General features: G+C 55.3%; 1 protein-coding gene across 1 annotated transcript; it reads left to right on the top strand.

Annotated features, from left to right (window-relative positions):
• Nucleotides 1–1,944: 1,944 nt before the first annotated feature.
• Nucleotides 1,945–20,673, top strand: FAM163B (family with sequence similarity 163 member B). The gene is made up of 3 exons (XM_040531426.1): nt 1,945–2,223; nt 19,739–19,854; nt 20,140–20,673. The coding sequence occupies exons 2-3, from the start codon at nt 19,762–19,764 to the stop codon at nt 20,527–20,529; spliced, it is 483 nt and encodes a 160-aa protein (XP_040387360.1). The 5' UTR covers nt 1,945–2,223; nt 19,739–19,761; the 3' UTR covers nt 20,530–20,673.
• The last annotated feature ends 1,231 nt before the right edge of the window (nt 20,674–21,904 follow it).

Here is a 21,904-nt window from a genome sequence, read left to right as displayed (position 1 = left end):
CTCCTGTCCTGGGTTCAGATTGAAGAAGAATTGCTTTGACATATTCATTAAAAAGGCAGCTTGGAAAGAAAGGAGGCTGTTTATTTCAATACAGGAATACAGCCACAGAAACTGAAATGAATGGCCCAAACAAAGAACCTCTATCTTTCATATTTCTGAACAAAAATACAAAGATAAATTGCTAGACAATGACGTTTGACCCATAAAAGTAATAAAAAGCTAGAATTGTTTTTTCTTGGCATAGCTTTTCAGCATGGTCTGCACGCAGTCCAAGCAACCTTGAAGCAAAGCTGAAAAGGAACCGTGATACAGACGGTTCAGCACTAATCAATACAGTCTATGATAATTAAACGAGAATAGCCTGAAGTAGACCCTCTAAAGATAACCTACGTTTTGTCCCCTTGCTTTCGTTTCTGCTTGTCAGACTGGATGGCTTGTGTTTCAGCTCTGTGCACAGGCGTCTGAACTGCGTGCAAAGTGTGCTGAAATTACTGGCAGTAATTAGTTTATTTAGGGAGCAATTAATTTAATGCAACTGTTTCCCTCTCCATAGATTAAAAGAGTGCTATAAGCGATAGCATCTCAAGGAGAGCAGATGCGCTATAAAAGGACCGGGAACTGATTGTTCCCATCAGTCAAGAAGGACAGAACGAGTGTCAATGCGCTCAAACAGAAGAGAAAAATGAAGTTTGCCATTACGAATAACTTTGGGACCACAGGCACAAGTCGGGCCAGGGAAATCAGCGCTGCAAGACAAGAGCCACGCGTCCCTATCGGCAGAGGTGCTCCGGGATGACTGCGCTTATCTCCCGGTGTTATCACAAGGAGGCTGGAGGGTGGCCTGCAGAAGGGTCCCTGCCCACCGCAGGAGCCCAGCAGCTTTCAGACAGCGTGGGGACGGCAGCCCAGGCTGATGGCGCTGGGTGCAGCTCGGCAGGGCCGTCACAGCCTCCCAAAATGTGCCCAGGGGAGCGCGGGCACTGCTCGGCTCTGCAGGGGGAAGGCAGGGGGAGAGCTGGGGCAGTTCGTGCTCCCCGGTCACAGCAGCCTGGGGACAGGGGACAGTGGTTTCAGTGCCGGGGGCTCTGGGGGCTCCAATCTGCTTGAGGGGTAACAGCGACTCAAGTCAGCAGGTTTTCTCCCAGGTTCTGTCCCCCAGCGCTTCTCCCTTCAGCTCTGGGACACAATAATCTTTTCCCTTTCCACCTCAAGCATTCTGTGATACCACCCTGACACTGATGAAATCCCGTGGATCGCCCCTGCTGCTGCTGGACGCGCCGTGTACGGGGCCAGCACCTTCAGAGACAGCTGTGGGCGAGGACTTGTAAAGTAGCTGAGGTCGTGCTGGAAGGGACACGGAGAGATGCTGCCACCGAAACCAGAGGGCAAAAACCTCAGCATGGTCCCCGGGACAGAGCCACATAACGTAAAAAGCCACGGGATGTCTGTGGGGCTGAATGGGCTATATGGTGGGGGGTCACTCCTTTTTTCCTCAACCCCCCCCCCCCCCTCGCAGGGGGAGGATGCTTTCCCTGCACCGGGGATGAAGGCACCAGGGTCAAACCCCTCCCAGGCTCCATGCGGGGACAACCGGACCCCATTAAAGGGAGGGGGGGGGGGTTCCCGGTTCATTGGGGCCGAAGGGGGGGATGCGGGGGGGGGGGTGTCTCCATCTCGGTGGGTTCCACTGCGCAGCGGGGGGGGACCCCCCGGGGGGACCCCCCCCCAGCACCTCCCGCTCGGCAGCGCCTTGCGGAGGGCGGGGATGGCGAGGGGGGAGGATGGAGGAGAAGAAGGGGGGGGGGGGGGGGGGAACCCCGCATGCACGCTCCGTGCTGCCGGGGCTGGGGGGCGCAGCGCTGCTCCGCACCGCCCTCATTGGCGGCCCCGGCGGGGAGGGAGCGGCTCCCCCCCCCACCCCCCCCCACCCCCCCGCACCGCCGCGGCTGCCGGCACCGGCCATGTGCCGAGAGGGTGCCTGCCGCCCGCTCCTCCGCTCAGCACCCTGAGCTGGCCTCGGCCTGGGCGCTGCTCTTGTTTTTTTTTGTTGTTGTTGTTATTTTGTGTTGTTTTTGATTTTTCTCTTAGTACCTTTTTTTTTTTTTTTTTTTTTTTTTTAAACTCTTTCTTGTTTTCGTCCCTGCGTTGATGCGCTCCGAGCTGGAGACTTCGGGAGACGCGGTCCTCACCTGAGAGATCCGGCACGATTCCCCCCGAGCGAAGGTAACGGGGTCTGGGAGGGTGGCAGAGAAGGGATGGCACCTTGCCCCGTCCTTTGCCGCGGGGGGGGGGGTCTTCCCTTTTTCCCCTGTTTCCTCCTCTTCTCCCCTTTTCCTCTTCCCGGTGCATCCTAAACTGGTTTTCTGCTGGGGTGGGACTGGGACTGTGGAGCCCCGGCAGCTAGCCCCCAGCCCTGGGGGATGCTCACAAAGAGAGCAGGCAGAGGACGAGCCCTGGCTCCAGCGCTGGGGCTGGCAGGGGATTTGGAGAGGGGCTGAGTATTGCACAGCATCCGCTCTCCGAGAGCCTGTCTCTGGGGGACCGGTCAAGCCCGACCGCCTTAGAGCAGGATGAAAAACACCGGGGTGCTCCAGGCTCGGTGCTGCTGGTTCCTACAGCATCGCCAGCCTCAAAGCCTTAGCTCTGGAGAAGGACACGAAAGCCTCTCTCAGGGCTGGCGGGGGGAGATGCCCCCCACGCCGTGCCCTGGCTGGGTGCTCAGGTCGTGTCCTTTGCTCCGGGGACAGCTCGTCCTCCTTCCTGCACGTGGCGTGGGGACAAATCCGGCCTCTCTGGGTACCCCCTCTGGGCATCTCACACGGAACCAGGCAGCCAGGATGAGGGATCATTCCTGTCTGGCATTCTGGCTCCAAAGGACACAGGAACCCCCCCCCCCCCCAGCTGAGTTAAGCAGCAGAGCAGCCCCCCAGGCTCACCCACAGCAAAGAAATGCAAAGGTAGCTGCAAGGAAGGGGATGGCAAAATTATCTGGGGGCTGCTCGTAGCAGGGTTTGTTTAATACAGCAGCTGGCTGGGGCTGAGCTCGCGGAAGCACATGGCCGTCGTTCGCTCTGCAGGATGGGGGGGCTGCGTGGGAGAGAAATCCCCCGAGGGAAGATGGCTTTTCATTTCCCCGTATCGAGTGGTTTCAGACAGGATTATTTATATTTGACATAACAGATCACCAAACTTGGAAGGCAGTGGGGGTGTGCTCGTACTCATTAAGGTAGACAGTTTTCTGACAGAATAAATTAAAGGTAAGAGAAGACTGCACTTTGAGGTTCAACAGATTGTCTTCCAGCCTGAAACGAGCGGTGAAATCAGCATAAAACCTAGCTGGTGAAACCGTGCGCTCAGGTCTTCCATGATGGATGTCTGTCATTTTGGGAAACCTGGCTGACATCCCGATGCTCGGGGTGCAGGCAGTGCTCCTCAGTGACCTCAATTGAGCAGCAGTGCCCGGCGTGATTGGTTTTTAGTCCTCGCATCTTATGTCCTCACTGAGTAAGCATCTAAATTATAATGCTGTTAAGGGAAAAGAGTTTATGTAAATTGTGCATAAACCGTGTGCCTGAGCTAGCCACACAGCTGTCTTTAGGTGCTTGCCCCGTTGTGATGGCATGTGAGTAGCAGAGGCTTGTTTGCAGCCTTTTATGGCTGTTTTTCTTCTCAGCTGAAATTAGCAGAAAGATACATTACGGCTGTCAGTTGGTGAAAAGAGATTTTAAACACCTTAAAGAGCGTGCAGCTGTAATTAAACCGTAACCTCCTTCCTCTGCATGTCAGTGTTCCTGTGCAGAACGGTGACAAGAAGTCTTAGGAAACAGTGCCGGTGCTCAAAGGAGATAAAGAAATTCAACAAAATCCCCCCCTGGAGGGACTGATGTTGATTTATCACCCCTCAATACATTGGGGTTTGCTTATGAAAGGTGAGTGGATGTGAGGGGAAAGGAAGGAAACAGCATCTCTGAGCTTGTTCCTGTTTTCCATCAGTAATGTGGATTGCTAATGCAGGTGGTTCTCCCGTGCGTGTGCCTACCTGCGCACGAAGGATGCAGACCATGCCCAGCGCCGTGTTTACTGATTGCAGCTCCGCCAAGCTCCTGTTTGCTTTCAGCAAAGCCTGGTGGATAGGTCCGGCTGCAAAGTCTCCCCCGACCCTTTTGCATTGCAGTCGCAGCAGAGCCCAAACCCTCTCGTAGGTGACACGAGAGCCGAGCCTGCAGGTTTGGCCGCAGGGGCTCTGCCACCCCAGAACATGTTCAGAAGTAACAGAGACCTGCGGGATGCCCTGGGGCATTTGTGCTCAGCCCAGGGAGCTTGGCTGCATCCTCGCAGCCCAAAGAAATTTGTGACACTGGTCCTTGGGCTCAGCAGGACACGTCCTCAGTGCTCAGCGTGGCGTTCAGTGGGGAGTTTCACAGCTGCAAGGTGTTCACCTACCTGGGAGCTTTCCATTTGGCTGTACGGTGCCCAGCTGTGTTAGCGGCGGTGTAAGGAACAGTAACAACCTTCCTGCCCGTCATATTCGGGTACCTGGCCGTTGTGTTGTCATGGATATGGATTAGGACATGGCCAGCGAAGAGGTGCATGCTGCTGGCAGGGCTCCTGCGGGCACGGCTGTGATGTGACAGCCCTAGAGAAGAGCAGGGGAGGGATGGAGGGGAGGTGGCAGGTGCTGGGCTTGAACTTGCAATTCGTTCCCGTTCTAATTTACACTTCTCCCCGCGTTGTCTATCTCCTTCTCTCCTCGTGAGCTAATTTATTGCGGCAGGCAGGATTTGTTCACCCTTTGCCTGAGAAAAAAGCATATGTTCTAGCACCACAGCTTGGCAGAGGGACTAAAAATATGCCGGGTGATGGACTCTGACCCGCTCCAGACGTCCCAGCTGCCTTTGGATCACAGCTGGGATCAGTCCAGACGAGGCTGGGACCTCAGCACCCTCTGAGGCCTGCCAGAACAGCCCTGCACAGAGGTCAGCTTCAAAGGTTGGAGGGGGGGAAAAGTGAAAAGTCGTAATAAGATTTTGAAGTGTCCTCGGACAGTTTAATGTGAGCCCGGAGGCAGTAGCGGCAGGTCAGGGACCCAGCAGGAGGACATGGATGGATGCAGTTCATCCTGTGGATGGAGCATTTCACCAGGTATCTGTCAGAGGCAGCGTGGGGGGACAAGGAACGGGGCTGAATCAGGCCAAAATCATAAGGGCTGGCTCTGCAGAGACCAAGTGATGCGTTCCCAGGTGATGATGCTGCTGGTGAAGACATCCGTGGGAAGGCCAGAGCAGAGACGAGGTGACAAAGCCACCGCTGGGCACAGGCAGCTCAGCCTCCTGGCTTCCAGCTCATTTTGTGTTTGCATGAGGGGCTTGGGGCTTGGCAGTCCCGGCGCAGCTGATGTCACCCCGTCCCTCATGGCCGTGGGTTGGGATTTCTCGTGGAGGGGAGCTGCTGGCACCCCCCGGCCATGTGCTGGTGCAGGCTGCGGGGTGGAGGCCAGCGATGAGTCAGGGGCTGGGTTTGGTTTTCCCTCACTTCAGGCAGGGTTTTTGCAACAAGCACCTGCAGTGGGTCAGGGCCGGTGCTCAGCTTCATTCCCAATAGCAGCACAGGATGAGCCAAGGCTTGCTCCCCAAATTTGCCACCCGGGTAACTCAGCCCCTCCCGGACGTCTCCAGTGCTTCTCTCCTATTTCTTACCTGCAGGACCAAAGCCACCTGCAGCAACAAGCACCAGGCATGCAGCCCTGAGCCTGCCAAGCTCAGGCTCTCCCCAGCTTCTGGTACCCGGCCAGCATCGTGCAGGGGACAAGGCACGAGAAGGGACACAGGCTGGAGTCCTGCCATAGCCCTGCACCCCCAGCCCCGCCACCCCGAGCAGCCTCTCCGTGCTCCACGGCTTTTATCGAAGGGCTGGGAACTTGTCACGTTCTCTCTGCAACAATATCTGACATTACCCAAACAACTTGCCCTTGGTGTGTTTCCAGAAATAGTTAGGCCTACAGGAGACACGGCTGACATCTGGATGCATTACCGTTGAGCTCAGAACCATCCAGCAAACAAGGCAGGATCTATTGTTTAAAGGTTATTTCAAGAGACTCCAAGCGAGTTATCTGGCCGTGCAATGGGGAGAGCCTTAATGGCCCTACGATAATTGCCTTTTTCTGAGGGCTGTTTTAAAGGAAAGTTAGCAGAAACCCAAAAGCAAGTCTCAGCCCATGATTGGCAGGCCAGGGACCTGACCCAAGCGGAAAATGTGCAGAGATTTTTCTGTTTCCTTCAGTGCTGTCGGACCAAGCCTCGGCAGCGTGTGCCTGATGTGGGAGCAGCAGGCTGGGGGCACGGGGGGGTGTAGGGGAGCCCACTGTTAGTCCTGCAGTAAAAACGTTTCTCGGGTCAGCATAACTGGACAGTAGGATCCACATTAGCAGAGGGCGAGATAAAATCCTCCCCGAGGCTCTGAAAATAATAAAGTTGTGGTTTGCAGGGGGTAAGGTCAGTGCTGAGCACTGGAGATGAGGGGCAGGGGGCTCTGCAGGGCGAGGGGAGGCTGGCAGGGGGCTCCTCGGTGCCTGCTGCAGGAGATGCTCTGAGGAGCACATGCCCCCGGTCAGTGAATAACAGCCGTATTAAAAATAAATAAATAAGTAAAGGGGGAGAAAAGTAAAAGAAAAAGAAAAAGAAGGGCAAGTGAATTTTTGCAGCAGCGTAGTGGCAGCTGGCATCCCCTTCCCTCAGCCAGGTGACAAGGACTTGAGAGCATGTGGCAGAGGGGACATGGCTCTGCTGCCACTCACTCCAGCCTCACATGGCAGAAATCTCTCCTTGGTTCTTACCTTGGCCGCGGGCAAGCAGCAGCCATTCTCACTGGCTGTTTCACGTGCCCTGGAGAGCTGCGACGGGGAGATCGCATCCCGTTCTCCTACCTCTCACGTTCTGTTTTCCCATTGATTTTCTCTGTGGGGGATGTTGGGTGAGCGAGATGGGGGCACAAAGCCAAAGCCAGGTTGTCTCTTTACTCACCAAGTGGTTCACTGTTTGAGGTTAAAGGGGAGAATTAATGAAATTAATGAAAGGAAACAGGCCGCCTGTGGGAAGAGGAAGACCCAGACTGCCAGGGGATGCGACTGGTTCAGCCGTCGTCGTGTCCCCCCTGCATCGCCCTGACTCGGGCTGCTCCAGCTGAAGCAGACCAAAATGTCTCGACGTTCAGAGGCTGCTGCAAGCCCCAGCAGGGAGATGTCCTGGAATTCCTTGTAGAAGATGCCACAGAGGCCATCCAGGCTGGTGTTTGCTGTGAGTGTGCCCAGGCGTGTCAGGAGACAGGAGCTCACAGGCACGGGCCAGACGAGTCCCCGGAGCGGCCGCTTTCCAGCGTGCAAGCTGCAGCTCTGCTAAGCCACCCGCTTAGAGGCCTCATCTCCTGTGAGAAAAACAGCCTACCTGCAAAGCACCTGGCTCATTTTCATTCCCAGTATTCCACCTTTTCTCCCCTAGGTTATTTGCCTTTTGCCCCCAGGAAACAGCAAGTACTTTCCGAGGTGCCTGGCAGGGACAGAGCTCGTGCTCTGAATTCCCCGTGTGCTTCCCCTTTGAGCACAGGGAGCTGCCATGCCTTTGCTGTGCATTTATGGCTGGATCCCCTTTGCTCTCGGTATGGATTTGGCTCTGCTTCAAGATCTGTCGCGGGTTTTCCTGCCCGAGCTCTGGCAAACCACGAACTCTCTTTTTTTTTTTTTTTTTTTTTTTTTCTGTTTCTGGTGTCTCCCTTTATAGCCAGACTGCAAACTGCTGGGTGCGGGGAGTCTCCCCCTCGCTGGCTGCCTGTCAGGACTGGCGTGCTCCTGCAGACGATGCTGCACGTTGTTATTCCTGGCTTTCCACCCTTCCTTGGGCCCAGCATCCACTGCTCAAGGTGCAGATGCTGGGGCTCTGCCCGCCAGCACCCGCTGCGCCCTGCAAGCCCCGTGCATCCCTCTAGCGGCAGCCAGCACGCTGAGGCTGTTACGGGCTGGGTTATTTGGGAAAGGCCAGGCTGCCTTAGGAAAAACCCGGCCAGTTCTTAAATATTTAGGTTGATGGACAGTCAGTAGCGGCTCTCCTTTGATATCAATAATTGCTGCAATTTGACTCTGCTGCAACTTCAGCTGTAGAAATCATTCACTGTACAATAGCGTGCATGCTGCCACTCTGCAGTTAACAAAATACGTGTGTTACACAGCAAGATATTATGCCTTTTGTGGAAATGCAAGCTAGGCTCCCTCTGGGGAAAAAATACAGTATTGATGCTGCCAGAGACTCGGCTCTGAGCAAGGGCTTCAGCACCCCAGCTGCTGGAGCAGCCCGGGAGATGTGCGGCCTCGAGGGCAGGGAGCTTGCCCGGTCTCCCTCCGCAAGCCAGGATTTGCAGGGATCTCATTTATAAGGCTCTCATGTGGAAGGAAAGGGATCTCTCTTACTCTGATCAGTGTTGCCTGCCAGGTAGCTAAGCCCTGGAAAGATTAGCAGGGGGATCTGGGGAAAAATAGCCGTGCTGTGAGAGTGGGAGCGAGGGTGGGAATGGGAGGATAATAAGTGTTGATTGGGTTTGCAATTAGCCAAATTTTGTGCTTTGGTTGTCACTTTGGTGTAATTTACTTTATTGTACCTGGAGGACTGAGCTTTGGGGTGCAGCACAGGGTGCTGGCTTGGCTCAGCTCACTGCGGCATGGGCAGGAGCCCCCAGGGCATTCGGTACCTCGCACACACAAAGCTGCTGTGCCTAAATCTGGGTGCTTGAAGTGCCAGGGATGCCTCCTGGCACAGCTGCAGCCAGGATTCCCCCAGGTGCAGCATCTCCTGGCTGTCTTCAGCTCCTGAGTGCGGCTGAACCAGGCTGCTCCTTGCAGTGGACGCCTGCTTGTGTCCCCCCTGGGCAGCACTGGATGTCCCATCCCATGGGCAGGCATATTCCTCTGGGATAAAGGCAAGGATAATATTTATGCAATTAATATTAGACAGCTCCAGCTTGCTTTTTTTCTGATTTGCGACAGTTTAGCATTGCTGACTTCCCAGTTCTCACAGTGGGAGCGGATTCAGCCCACAGAAAGTGGGATTTTCTCGGTCGTGCATATTTTCCCTTGAGTTTCTGGCATCGTAGTTTTGTTTTTGTTTTATTTTTAAATAAAACACAATAGGTTATAGAAAACACAAGGCTATAATACCAGATTCTGAGAAACCAAGTACTAATCTTACTTGCTGTCTGGATACTTTTATAAATATTACGATGTATTGTTGACTGGTAGGATTGGCAGACAAAGGGTAAGTCTTAAAATATTGTCTGACTTGATTGAAAGCAAATAAAAAACATAAATATTGCTGGGTTGTGGCAGTGCTACTGACTGCAGAGGATTAGAGTTGCCCAGACACAGAAATGTGTAAACCTTCAAATGCTGAAATGCTTTTTCTGTAACCAGTGCTTGGGTTTTGCTCGAAAAGAGATTTCCAAAAATGAACACAGATGAGAGCATTTACAGGAACCCTAAAAGAAAAAGTGCTTTGTGTGACACAAATGCTAACGTCGTAGTGTGAATAACACAACGTTGCCCAATTTCATAATATCCCAGCCAAACCAACCCGAAGCAGAACTGAAGCATCCTGCAAGTGCAGAAGAAATCCCCAACACAGAGCAGCCTTGGGCTCACCTTTGTGCTTTGAGCCCTGTGCTCACGAGAGCACTGCCCAGAGCTGCTGTGTTTCACCAGACAGTGACAGGCTGGGGCTGCAGACAGTGGTGAGAGCATTTCTGACTCCCAAAGGAGCCCTGTGTTCGGTTTAACCCTGCGAGGGGCATCTCCCACAAGCAGCCCTCCGCCGCGTGCCCGGCACCCGCGTGTTGAGGAGCTCCGGTCCCCCAGGCAGGGGCAGTGAAGGTGCACATGCCTGTAGGTTTGGGTTTTGTAAGACCTAAACATATCTGTTAAACAGCTTCATGCATGGTTTACTATTGGGGTGGGCTGTTAAATAAGTGCTTGTTGTGGTACTACCAACATCAGCATGGCTGGGGTGACATTTAGATAGCTCAGGAAATCAGAGAATGAAAGGTTTTGTTATTGCTGTCATTAGTTCCCAATTCGTCCCAGCTGAACTATTAGCTCTGGGGTGTGAAGAGCTATTTAGCAATACCTCCTTCCTTCTTCCCAATGAGTTCCAGCTAACTTGTTTGAGTGAAGCGAGCTTTCTCAGGGCTTGAGTAAGGAAAGGCGAAATTGGGGTAGGGTTTGGAGGCTGGAGGGGGGCAGTGCTGGGTGCAAGCCTGAGTGGATGGGTTCCTGCATGCACATCCTCACGGGGCTGCTGTGACCCGAACCCCCAAGCACAGAGCATCCCAGGGGAGGCATGGCTGCTGTTGGTACCCAGCCGGACTGCCCCTAAGCAGGGCCAGGGGATGGGAGCCATGCAGGGGCTTCGCTGCTCAGGGCAGGCTGGTGATTCAGAGTGCTGGTCTAACGCTTGGCTTTTAAAGAGGAGATATTTGGCATTTTCCAGTCCTTTAGGGTGCCACAAGTCAGGCCTCATTTAAGTGAGGAAGGCAGGAACTGCAGACTGCTGGGGTGCTTATTTGCTGCAAATACGAGGAGCAGCGAGGCTGCAACACCCAGGCACCGAGCAGCCGGAGCACCCTGCCCCGTCCCTTCCCCAAGGATGGACCCGTGGGCCTGGGAACGAGCTTCTCCAGGTCAGCCTGTGCCAGCAGTAATGCTCCTCTGACCCTGGGGGACACGGCGAGAGGATGAGCGAGCCATGAGCGGGGAGCACGAAGCAGCGCATCGCTCCCCAGGGCCTCTCCAGCATCGCGGAGTCATTTCAAAGGCAGCGGCTGCGTCGTCCCGATGCTGATGCTAGGCAAAAAAGATACACCATCGCATGTGTTTTGGTTCCTGAAAGATGCCATCCCTGGGAATAGTCGATATTTCAAACATTTGATCTCAGCAGCTCTGCTAAGCCCACGTGTTTTTAAGTGGAACAATTTGTGTGAAGGTTTTTCTCTCTCTCTTTATTCGGCTAATGATGGTTTTCAGCTGAGCTGTATGAATTACTTTATATTTTCTGCCTTTTTTGTGATCATTTTGTTGTGGTGGGTTTGTCTCCCTTTGAGTTAAACCTTTCCCTCTCTGATCTCTCAGGAAAAGCTGCAACAGAAGTAAGGTGAGGAGAAAAAAAAAAGGAAATTTACTGGAAATGTTTCAGTAAAGTTGCCAAAAACTGTTGGTCCCTATTAATTCCCCTGATGCAGCAATGATAAATCCTTATAAAAATAAAAAATAAAAAATGAGAGCATAAGGAGACTTTAAGAAAACTCACAGGCAACAAGGAAGCCCATCGCTCCTTGTTCATAATCAACCTGCACATCCCTCGCCACAATGCGTGGTGCTGGCACCAGCCCCGGGGGCTCGATGCCACCTGCAAAGGAAACTCAGACCCCACACAAGTGTTGGGTGAGGCAGACGCAGGGTGAGCGGCAGCCCTCACCATTCAGATGTGTTTCCAAAAGCTCTTCTCTCCTCCACTTATTTATTCATGCACTGTGCTAACTTGCCGGGCTGGAGTAGGAAAAAACACCCTGCTTGCTTTTCCTTGCATGGGTTGAACCTGAGCCTTTGCGAGAGCGATGTAAAGCTGTAGCTATGGAAACTCCCTACCCTTTTTATGATTTTTTTTTTTAAGGCAGAAAGGTGTATCTCTTCCGAGATCCCAGGCAGGGCTGCGTGGGTGTTCAGGCAGCCCCAAGGGCCCATCCCTGGCTGCTGCTGGCTCTCCAGGGCAGCCGAGATAGGTTCACCCTGGACATGATGACCAGGAGAGACCTAGGGACCCATTCCCATCATAATTCCCCGAATAGGGAAAAAAAACACGTTCCTGCAGCTAGATGTGGGATGCTCCCTGGAGCTCTCAACTCACTTAATGAACACCAAAGGAAATGGTGCTTCCTGCTGCTTCCACCCTGTTCTCGTTGGGTCCCTGAATCCTGAGCAAATGAGGCAGAACTGGGCAACTCCCAAATATTCACTCTGCCCAAGATCTGTCCCGCTGAGCTCTGCTCTCACCTCCTGGAAATGCAAGGCCTGTTGCGTTTGCTGCTCGGTGGAAGCATACCCTGCATGCATCCTGACTGGCGCACGGCTGTGCCTCGGTGTCCGCAGGGGTCCCGTAGAAGATGGGGGCTTGTCCTCCCCACCACCAGCACCAGGGTGTGGAAGGAGCACGGAGCTGCCCCCACCTCAGTGCCTGGCCCGGGGGAAGCCACCATGGCCTGGAAACGTGCGACAGGCCTCATGAAACCTGGCCTCGAAGGCAGAACCTCAGCCGTCCCAGGTCTCAGTTTTCCTGCCTGTGAAATGGATATAAGTACAGCTAAGCTTTGCCTCTCAGGCTCCGTACTGTTTCGTTGGCCAGGAGGACAGGTGGGAAGCCTGGCCTCACGCAGGGCTTTGGCTGAGGTGTCGCAAAGGCCGAATTCGCAGCTGGGGCTGGTTGTGGTTACCTGAGGCAAACGCCAGCACACGGTGTCCCTAACAGCGCGGGGCTGACTCCATCCATCTCCCCAGGCCAGCTGCTCCAACGCTTCCCCGTAAGGCTGAGGTTCTGTGCAGGGCCAGAGCCACCAGATGCCCCCAGTTGCATCAGTTTTTGTGGGGACAGCCACCATGAGGTGCTGCTCCCGTGGATTTGTAGGGCCGTTGGGTACCAAGACCTCACTGTCCCCATGCACGGCGCTGCTGGCTTGCCACAGCCTTGTCCCCAGGACCAGGACAGGGGGATGGAGGCTCCCTGGCCCATCTCAGCTCCAGCATCACTGTCTCGGGGCCAGGGGACTTTCTCAGGAGCCCTGTGGCGATTTTTTGCCCTTGTTCTCTGTGGCAGCTTCAGTAACTTGGTAAAACCTGCGGGAAGCTCTCACTCCCACAGGTGTCGTCCCCTGCCCACAGCATCAGGCTGTTAGGACAGCAGCTTCTCTTTTCTGTACTTAAAAGCTTTCCAAAGCCAAGTGAACGGAGCAATATTGGGAGGCACTGCTCTTTCAGAAGGACAAACGCGCCTTTTTCTGCTCTTGCTGCACCGTTTCAGCAGAGCTCTCTGACAATTGGGTCTTTGTGATCTTTCAGCCTCTGCTCAGCAGACTGCTCCTTGCTGGGTGGTGATGGAGATCCCTGCGTGGACAGGAAAAAGTACAAATCAAGGCCGACATTTATAGTAAGAAGAAGTCTCCGTGGGGGGGGTGTCCCTACCCCAGACTTATTTCCCACTTAGCAGTGATTGCAGCTTATCTCAAGCTGCTAATACCAAAAAAACTGCTCTCTCTCATGCTAATATCTCAGGCTGACTAAACCATAATTCAAGAGGAGATTAAATGATGCAGGGTGGAAAGACAGCCTGTCTTGCTTTTTTTTTTTTTTTTGCTTTTTTTTTTTTTAAAGGAGTTTAGGCTGCTTAAGAGTGTTTTGGATGACGGCCTGCTTTCCAGCTGGCGCATGGAAATAATTCCTGGTACTTATGCAGATTGTGATTGTTTGGGCTGGAACAGGTGGGATTGTGGAGGGCAAAGCTCTCTGGTGTGGTCTGATAGCAGATCCCATCACCTCCATACAGGTTCCTTTTTTTTTTTTTCTTTTTACTCTGTCCTGGTGCTAGCATAGGGCCATTGTAGGGCTGCAGCAGGGCTGCTTTTAGCAATCTGGTCCCCTCCTGCTCCCAGCTGTGCTCTCTGCAGTTTTACAGAAGGTCGGAGTGATGAAGCAGGGTGAATGTACCTTGTTTTATTCCAGGCGATGCTGAAGCATCTGCAAACTCCTTTCCTGGTCCCTTTGGGATGGTGATAGAGGCACCTTCGGAAAGGTCCCATGGCACTGAAAGGAGGATGTTCCCATGGCACTGTCCATTTTTCCCCCATCCCTCCCCAACAGCACTGCTGCCTTCCTTTTAGCATCTGCAGTCACTTAAATTCGTGCCTGGAATTGTGCTTAGTAAGCCTCAACACCGCTTTGATGAGCTGTGCAAATATTATTTTTCATTAGGAGTGATTAGGTTGTATTAACCAACATTATTGCCTCATTATTGCAGTGCACATATTCCCTCTCGCTCCATGCTGGGGCTGGCATCCCCTAAATCGATTCCCTTTGAAGGCAGCCTGCTGGAGTGTGCTGAGCATTCGGAAGGCTCACTAAGAGCTGATCTCCTTTTTAAATACAAATAACGGCAATTGGGGGGGGGGATCCCTAATTGTCCCACGAATCCCTGCTTCTTTTAAGCTTTTCTGTGATACTTGGTTCAGGAAAACACAAAATTCGGAGTGGCTGTCGCTGTGTTATGTCCCTGCTGAGTTGTCTGGGCATCCTTTGCTGGGTTTTGCTCTCGCTGAGCTGTTCCAGCACAGGAGCACAGCCCAGCTGCGCCGGCACTGCCGCCTGCGGGGACACGCGCCCGCTGTGTCCGCAGCATATGGAGAAGTCTCATACAGCTCGTCAGAAAAGCAGTGGCTTCTCTCTGAATCTTTGGGCTGCCATATAATATTTAACAGAGCACTTTGGGCTATGAAATTGTGTGGGATGATAAAAAGAGCAGATGGAAGGACCGGTTCAGTGTGACACTTGACTGTCCCCATTGCCTGGCCATCGGCGCTGCTCCGGGAGCGTTTCTGGCCGGGAAGGCGCAGAGCAGAGGGGAGCGATCCTGGGGCACAGAGCAGCTTACCTGGGGTTATGATCCATGTAAACTGCCCGTATTGCCCTGGTGCTCATCCTGCATCAGCCTGATGTACCTTGAGGCTTGCCTCCTTGCCAGGGGAGCTAAAACCAGCAGGAGGGAGCATTGGACTGGCTTCCGAGCAGAGAAAGGGCTCTTTTTTAATCCACAAACTCCTTCTATCTTTTCGGGGCCGTGGCCTCAGAGCAAAGGTGTTTTCCTCCTGCCCTCCCTGTCCCCAGCAGCCACAGTCCCTGGCCGTGCTGCATCCTGCAGAGCCGGAGCCCGATGGCCGCGGGATGCTCTTCTGCAGAGCTCAGCGCTGCGCCAGCAGGAGCCTAGCAGATGAATCGTTGACTGGGCACCAGCTATCGATCACCTCCTCCATGGATTGTTTCCGGTCCGGATGTCAGCAGGAGCTTGGGGGATGCTTGAGGAGGGCTGGGGCTGAAGCTGCCCGGGTCTCTGCAGACCTAGCCGAGCTGTGGGCTACCTCTTGAGGGGGGTCAGTGGCCTCAGTGACGGGCTTTGAGGCAGGCAGCACCTCTAAAGGCAGCAGAAAAGGGCAGGCACTTCCAGGTGGTTGTGAGGTTTTGTTGCTTCCCATTCTGATGGGGTGTAAAAGCTCCCAGCTGTGTTACAGCCTGTGCGGGCCAGCCAGGCCTGATTGCCTCTCCCGAGCAGTGCAGCCCATTCCAATTGCCATAGACACCCTTCCAAAAATCCTGCTTATTTGTGGGACTGTCAGCAGTGGCACAAAGCCTCATTTCCAGGGCAGGGGAAGTGCCCGACCTCTGCTCTGCTGCTGGGTGCAGGAACTGTGCTGCGAAGGATGACAGGAGGACAGGGCTGCCGTGACCTCAGCACCACCTCCAGCACCCAGGAGCAGCTGGGTGTTGTGGGTGACCCTGGAAAACCGAGAAATATGCTCTGCAGAGAGGGGACAGCAGGGAGGCTAGCAGCCCCTGCTCAGCCCAGAGCCAAAGGGCAGCAGGCAATGACCCGGCACATCCCACAGGATACAGGCTGGAGCTCAGGACACCTGCTCACGGTGCTGGGATGGGTGCTGAGGAGGCAGAGGGGCAGCAGTGGCTGCAAACCATCGCCCATGCATTGATCCAGCATGCCAGTGGGGAAGGACAGGAGGAGCACGGGCTGAGCGCCCAGCTGCCCGCGGTGCACCCTGACTGTTTAAATCCCTGCTGTCTGTGCAGAGCATCAGCCCCCAGGCCAGCGGTGCTGCCGTCACGGGGACGAGAGAGAGAAAAATCACAGAGCGGTGCCGCAGCCCTGCTGCCTGGAGTGGGTTTCAGCCGGGAAGCCGCGTCCTGTGCCCGTGTTCCTGGCAGCTGCCCTGCCCGCCGGCTCCCCGAGTGCAAACCTCCCGCTGGCACGCTGCCCTGCTGCTTCTCGAGCCTGGCTCTTGTTCATTGACTGGGCAGGGTTACGGCCACTGGGGGAAACACCACAACACGGCTTTATTTGCCACCAGACAGGTTTGGGCTTCTCATTTGTTTGCTGCCTTCCCACCACCCGTGCTGGAGGCTGCTTGCCGGGCTTCCCCTCCCGCTGGCTGCTTTGGGGTTTACCCTTGGGCAGACCGCTGGCACTGAGAGGCCAGAGCAAGCCAGGTTCCCCCAAAACACTGCAGCATCAAGCGCTCAGATCCAGTCTCCCCTTCTCAGGGCAGTTCATTACATGGAGATTTCTTTTTAACCTCTGGGCCAAGTTCCTGGGTCACAGATGCTGCCTGCACCCAGCTGCGGGGTGGACAGCAGCAGCAAGAAGCTCGGGGAAGCTGCAGCTCGGGCGTCCTGCACGCCTCGTGTGCTCTCCCATTGTCTTTTTTCTAATTGCTGGGCTGTTTTCCTTTCTTCTGAAGCTGGGCTTGATCAGAAGCATGACATCAGGGGTAGCTGTGCGTGGAAGAGCTGGGCAAAAGCCTTTGTGGGCTGGATGTGCCGCCTCTGGCCGCAGGCCCCAGAGCTGGCAGGGGATGCACGGAGCGCTGCTGCACTAGGACAAGCTGAGGGTCACGGCTCTTTGCAGGTAAAGCACGGTCTCCTGGGGCAGGCACAGCTTTGGTGGGACCAGCACACCAACCTGAGGCTCAGTTTTGGTACTTGCCATGAATGCACTTCCAGCTAGTGCAAAAGGCCTTGGGGTGACTGTGTTACCATGGGATGGGATGAGATATGTGGAGGCCCTGTTCATCTAGAAGTCCAGCCTGAAGGTTTTTCTTACACCTGCAAACGCCAGAAGCTGGTTTAACTGGCACTTGAGGGTATCTTACAGGAATCTCAGCCTCACCTCAGCCACCACCAGGCCGGGTCCAGTCAGGCAGCAGGAGCCCGCTGTGGCTGGAGGGCTCCAGCACCTGGAGCAAGGGAAGGAGCCACCAAACCGGGGCTGGAGCTGCTGGGAGGTCTGCTTGTGTCTTCTCCAGGCTGCAAGGAGCGGAGAAGGCCATTTGCTCATGTTTTGGGCTTTCCAGCTGCTGCAGGGCTGGTGCCATCCACATCCCTAGAGCTGCAGCCATAGATGGCCTGGCAAAACCAGGCAAGAGGCACAGGACGGTGCCTAAACCAAAGCAGCTCAGCCAGGAGCAGCCCGAAGCAGCCGTGCAGAGAAATATCTTCAACTTTTCGGGTGTTTGGGCATCCTTGGTAGCTCGAGGGCTCCTCATGTTACCCAGGGGGAAGGCAGGAGCCAAGTGGCCGTGGGACGCGCCTGCTGGTGCCTGTGCTCCTCCTAGCAGGGCTCCTGCATACCTTCCCCGAGCCCACAGCGGAGCTGCAAAGCACTTCCTTTTACCAAGATATTTATTACTAAATATATGAATATGGGAGCCTGTGGAGCGTGAAATTAGGAACAAATGTAAAAAGGAGGTCTAGACAGGAATTGTTCTGCTTATGGGCTTCCCCCCCTTTCCTTTCCATGCTGGAGAGTTTAATGCTTCCAGGTACCCAGCTTTAATCAGACAAGTATGTTACGGGAGGGAAAAAGCGAGATGCAAACGGTCTGGCTCTGTGTCGAGTGGTGGCTGTGAGTGGCACGTCTGGCTGACCACAGTGGCACCGGTGGGGAGGGAAGCGGAGCACATCACCGTCACTGTGTGCTTCCCTTGCTTGCCCCCGGGCAACCATTTAATGGAAACGGGAGCAGCGCAGGCGCAGGGGCACCCAGCACGGCCCTAAATCCCTTTCTGAGCAGGAGTTCCCAAATCCCTGATGCAGTCTGGGAGGACACTTCCCCTGGCTGTGTCCCCCTGAACCGCTGCAGAGCGTTTTGCCCCAGGGATGAGGGCAGGATTCAGCCAGGCCAGCCGTGGCCGTGCGGTGCGAGAAGCTCTCATGTTGCACGGTGGTGGTATAAATTCCCCCCGCTCCTACAGCCCCGCTCAGCAGCGACATAAAATGTGATACTGCTTTATCCATTCAGCACTTACCCAACTTTAGCAGGACATTAAGCGCCTGAAAATATGCCGCAGATTTATTTTCTTTGGAAGCAGGTTAAATCCCTGACAGATACGGTTGCTTTTCCTCGGGTGCTGAAGCAATTTGGGTTTGGGGTGGCTGGTTTTTTTTGGTTTAACCTGATCTCACGAGCTGGAGGCCAGCTTTGTTAAAGCACTTGTCGGGTAGGTGGTCAGAGTTCACTCTCTCTCTTAATTTATGGCGGTTATCCTGTTCCCAGCTCGACTCTCGTGGCACTAAGGGGCTGCTCGAGCTGCAGAGCGATGCCGGTGCTGGTGCATGGCTGCTAGAGGTGTGTGCAGGCAGCAGCACCGCTCCCCACATCCCCCCCGGGGCAGAGCTCGGTCTTGTTCTGCACGGCTGGAGGGAACTTCAGGCCTCCGGTGAGCTCCTGGGGGAGGGATGCTCAGCACAAGACCTGCACCAGCATTGCAGGGCTTGGGCTTGTCTCACCCTGCATGAAGCACAGCCTCTGCTCAGCGCAGGGTTGGGGGCCTTACACATTTTACCATGCTAGCACCCAAATTCCCCTAAGGGCACTTTTGGGAGAGGAGGCTGCTGGTGCTACCCTGAGAAACAAGCAAGTGGCTTAACGGCAGCATCCCCGTGATGGTCAGCATACTCAGTGTGAACACTCAGGGCTCTCAGAGCACTGTCCCAGGCACCCCCATGCTCCACCAACACTTCATCTTGCCCCAAATGAGGCACAGAGCTCGGTCCCCACCGCACCAGGCGGATCCATCCCATACCACAGCTCGCTGCTTTGGGAGGGGAGAGGAGAGCGCCTGTCCCTGCAATCGTTAAAGGCTCACTTAGCAGTTCCAGTTATTCCAAATTAAAATACCACATTGTTTTCATGGGGAAAATGGATTATAGGCTCAGAGAAAAAATGTGCACAGCTCAAACCCCCCCTCCCTTACTGCGACGCTGCTCCTGAAGCTCCGTGCTCCAGGCAGGAGCCGTGGGCAGGTCCCTGTCCCCAGCACGGGGCACGGAGTGTGCCAGGAGGGCACCGAGGGGGCTGTGAGCTCATGGCCAAGCCCCGTGCTGGCACCAGTCAGGATTTACTTCCCTGTACCCACCTCCGGCATGCAGAGCAGCCTGCTGGTACCCAGAACAGCTGAGATCTGGGAGTGCTGTGCACCCCGTGGCACCCTGCTCGGCCAGCTGATGGGCAGCTTACAGGTGGACACTGCTTCCCTTGTTGTCACAGGATGGGATTTTCACTGCAGGACCATTTGTGCAGGTCCCATAGGGTCCCAGCACCCTCATTCACCCCCTCATCGAGGTGTGCTGTTGCCCGAGCTCAATTATTCAGCACACCTGCAGGCTGCACTAACACTTAGTAAATCTCTCCCCTCACTGCACCAGGCTTTTTCCATCCTCTCCCACCTGCCAGGTGGCATTTAGAGGGGACGAGGGCTCCCCTGATGGCTTTCCCAGTGCTGGCACCAGGCCTGATCCTGCCCTCACCCTTCTACAAAGGCACAGCCCCCCACAGCTGGCAGCACCGTGCCCCACCACCCCGTGTGCTCTGTGTTGCAGGCTGTTAATGGAGAAGAGGGCGAATGACAGCCGGGACCGTGGTCATCACAGGTGGAATATTAGCGACTGTCATTTTACTTTGTATCATCGCTGTCCTCTGCTACTGTAGGCTCCAGGTAAGGCTGGGGATGTGGCGTCATGGGGACGGGGCAGGACACTGTGATAGGGACGGGGCAGGGCACCACGATGGGGGACGGGGCAGGGCACCATGATGGCGACAGTACAGGGCACCATGGTGGGGACGGGGCAGAACACCGTGATGGGGACAGGGCAGGGCACCGTGATGGTGACAGGACAAGATAGGGGGTCCCCGTGCCCGATCCCACCTCCCTACCGCGGGGCGACACGGTGGTGGCACCAGCGGCGCAGCGGGCCCCTGGCTGAGCCCTGTCCCGTTCCAGTACTACTGCTGCAAGAAGGATGAGTCCGAGGAGGACGAGGAGGAGCCCGACTTCGCCGTGCACTCCCACATCCCTCCGCTCCACTGCAACCGCAACGTAGTGCTGACCAACGGCCCGTCCCTCTACGCCTCCTCGCCCTTCGGCAAGAAGCCGACGCCGAGCCGGAGCGGCTGCCCCGGCTGCGGGCAGTATGAGCCCCCCACCTTCTTCCTGCAGGAGCCCCCCGAGGAGCTGCACAACGGGGGGGACCGGGTCAGCTACCAGACCGTCAGCCAGGAAGACCTGGAGCTGCCGGTGAGCGTGGGCAACCTGCAGGCGCTCAACCCCAACCGGCTCTCGGCTATGCGGGAAGCCTTCTCCCGCAGCCGCAGCATCAGCACCGACGTGTGAGGCAGCATCGCGCCTTTCCAAGGACTTTTTAAAATCCACAGAATAGTTTTAAAGAAAAAAAAAAAGGGGGGGGGGGTTGGGGAGATTTTGAATGTATTGCTGCGTTCTATAGGCAGAGACGTGGTAAATTGTAATATGAAGGGTTAGCAAAAAAAAGGGTGAGTGAGGGTGAGGACAGTTGCAGCTGGGACACGAGGTTTTCTAGTGCTGCTTTGCATTTTTTTTTTCTTTTATAAAGAGGATTTTGATATTGTGCAGCCTTTTATACAGAGTTAATGCCCCTCCTCTGTGTCAGGCAGGAGCGCTGAGTGTCGGGCAGGTGACGGGCACAGGGGTGGCTGCAAAATGCCTCGTGCTGCGAGCCAGCGGGCACCCGCTGCTGCTCCCCGGGGACACACGGCACCCACGGGCTCCTGGCCCTAGTGTGCAAAAACACACGTGCACACACACAAACACACCATGGTCCCCTGGCAAAGCAGGGCTCCTGTTGCCCACCCCTCCATCGCCCTGTCCTGCACCGCTCCGTGCTGCAGCCATGCACACGTGCGCACCCATCGTGTCCCTGTCCCTGCACCCTCTCGCTGCCCCCCCTTGGCCATTTCTCCCCGGGTCGCAGCCGTGAGACCCTCAGGGGCTGGGGGCAGCGGGTGCAGAGCCTGGCCCCGCCTGCAGAGCCCGATGGAGCCGGGCTGGGGGGGGGGGGCGGGGGTGGTTTGCAAGCTCACAGACGCACGGCTGCACTGCCGGGTGGGAGCAACGCACGGAGCGCTTCCAGATGGAGGGACATACCCAGAGCTGCCCCCCGCAAATAACCAGCCTGCCCTCCCCAAATAACACCATATGCTACTTCTAATCTAGGGAGCTGAGCGCTGGGAGAGCAAGAATGGCCATGTATGTGTGCGTACGCCCCTGCGTGCACATTTTTACATGCTTTTTTTTCTATTAAAAGTTAAAAATAAATTTAAATTAAAAAAATATATTACAAAAAAAATACAAGAACACCCACGACACTTTCTCCCCTCCCAGGGATGTCAGAACACTTCACATTCAGGCAGAGCCACCTCTGTGTTTCTCCCCGTGCTGTTTCCCCTGGCCAGGACCACGGCACCAGCTCGGCACCAGCTCTGCCCCAGCTCCGTTGGCCGCACTGGGTCCAGCCAGGGCTGCACGAGCCAAGTGGTGGGCACAGAGCTGGTGCTGGGTGCCGGCCACACTGCGAAGGAGTAGTTTTGTTATCACTGCAGCCATGGTACCAGGACCTACACCTTGCACTGGTGTGTCCACGGGGTGCTCACGGGCCCCGCTTTCTCCTTGCTGGCTCAATTCCTCCCTCCACATGTACGATTTGTCTCACAACGTACCCTCTTGCTCCCGG

The sequence above is a fragment of the Cygnus olor genome, chromosome 19 (genome assembly GCF_009769625.2).
Source record: "Cygnus olor isolate bCygOlo1 chromosome 19, bCygOlo1.pri.v2, whole genome shotgun sequence".
Taxonomy (NCBI): Eukaryota; Metazoa; Chordata; class Aves; order Anseriformes; family Anatidae; genus Cygnus; species Cygnus olor.
The sequence above is the reverse complement of the archived record's forward strand: the minus strand, read 5'-3'. Positions and strand labels throughout refer to the sequence as shown.

Bases quoted from the DNA above. Each gene is read 5' to 3' on its own strand.
- FAM163B (XM_040531426.1), top strand. From the start codon at position 19,762: ATGACAGCCGGGACCGTGGTCATCACAGGTGGAATATTAGCGACTGTC. The intron at 19,855-20,139 runs GTAAGGCTGGGG...GTCCCGTTCCAG, and splicing joins TCTGCTACTGTAGGCTCCAG to TACTACTGCTGCAAGAAGGA.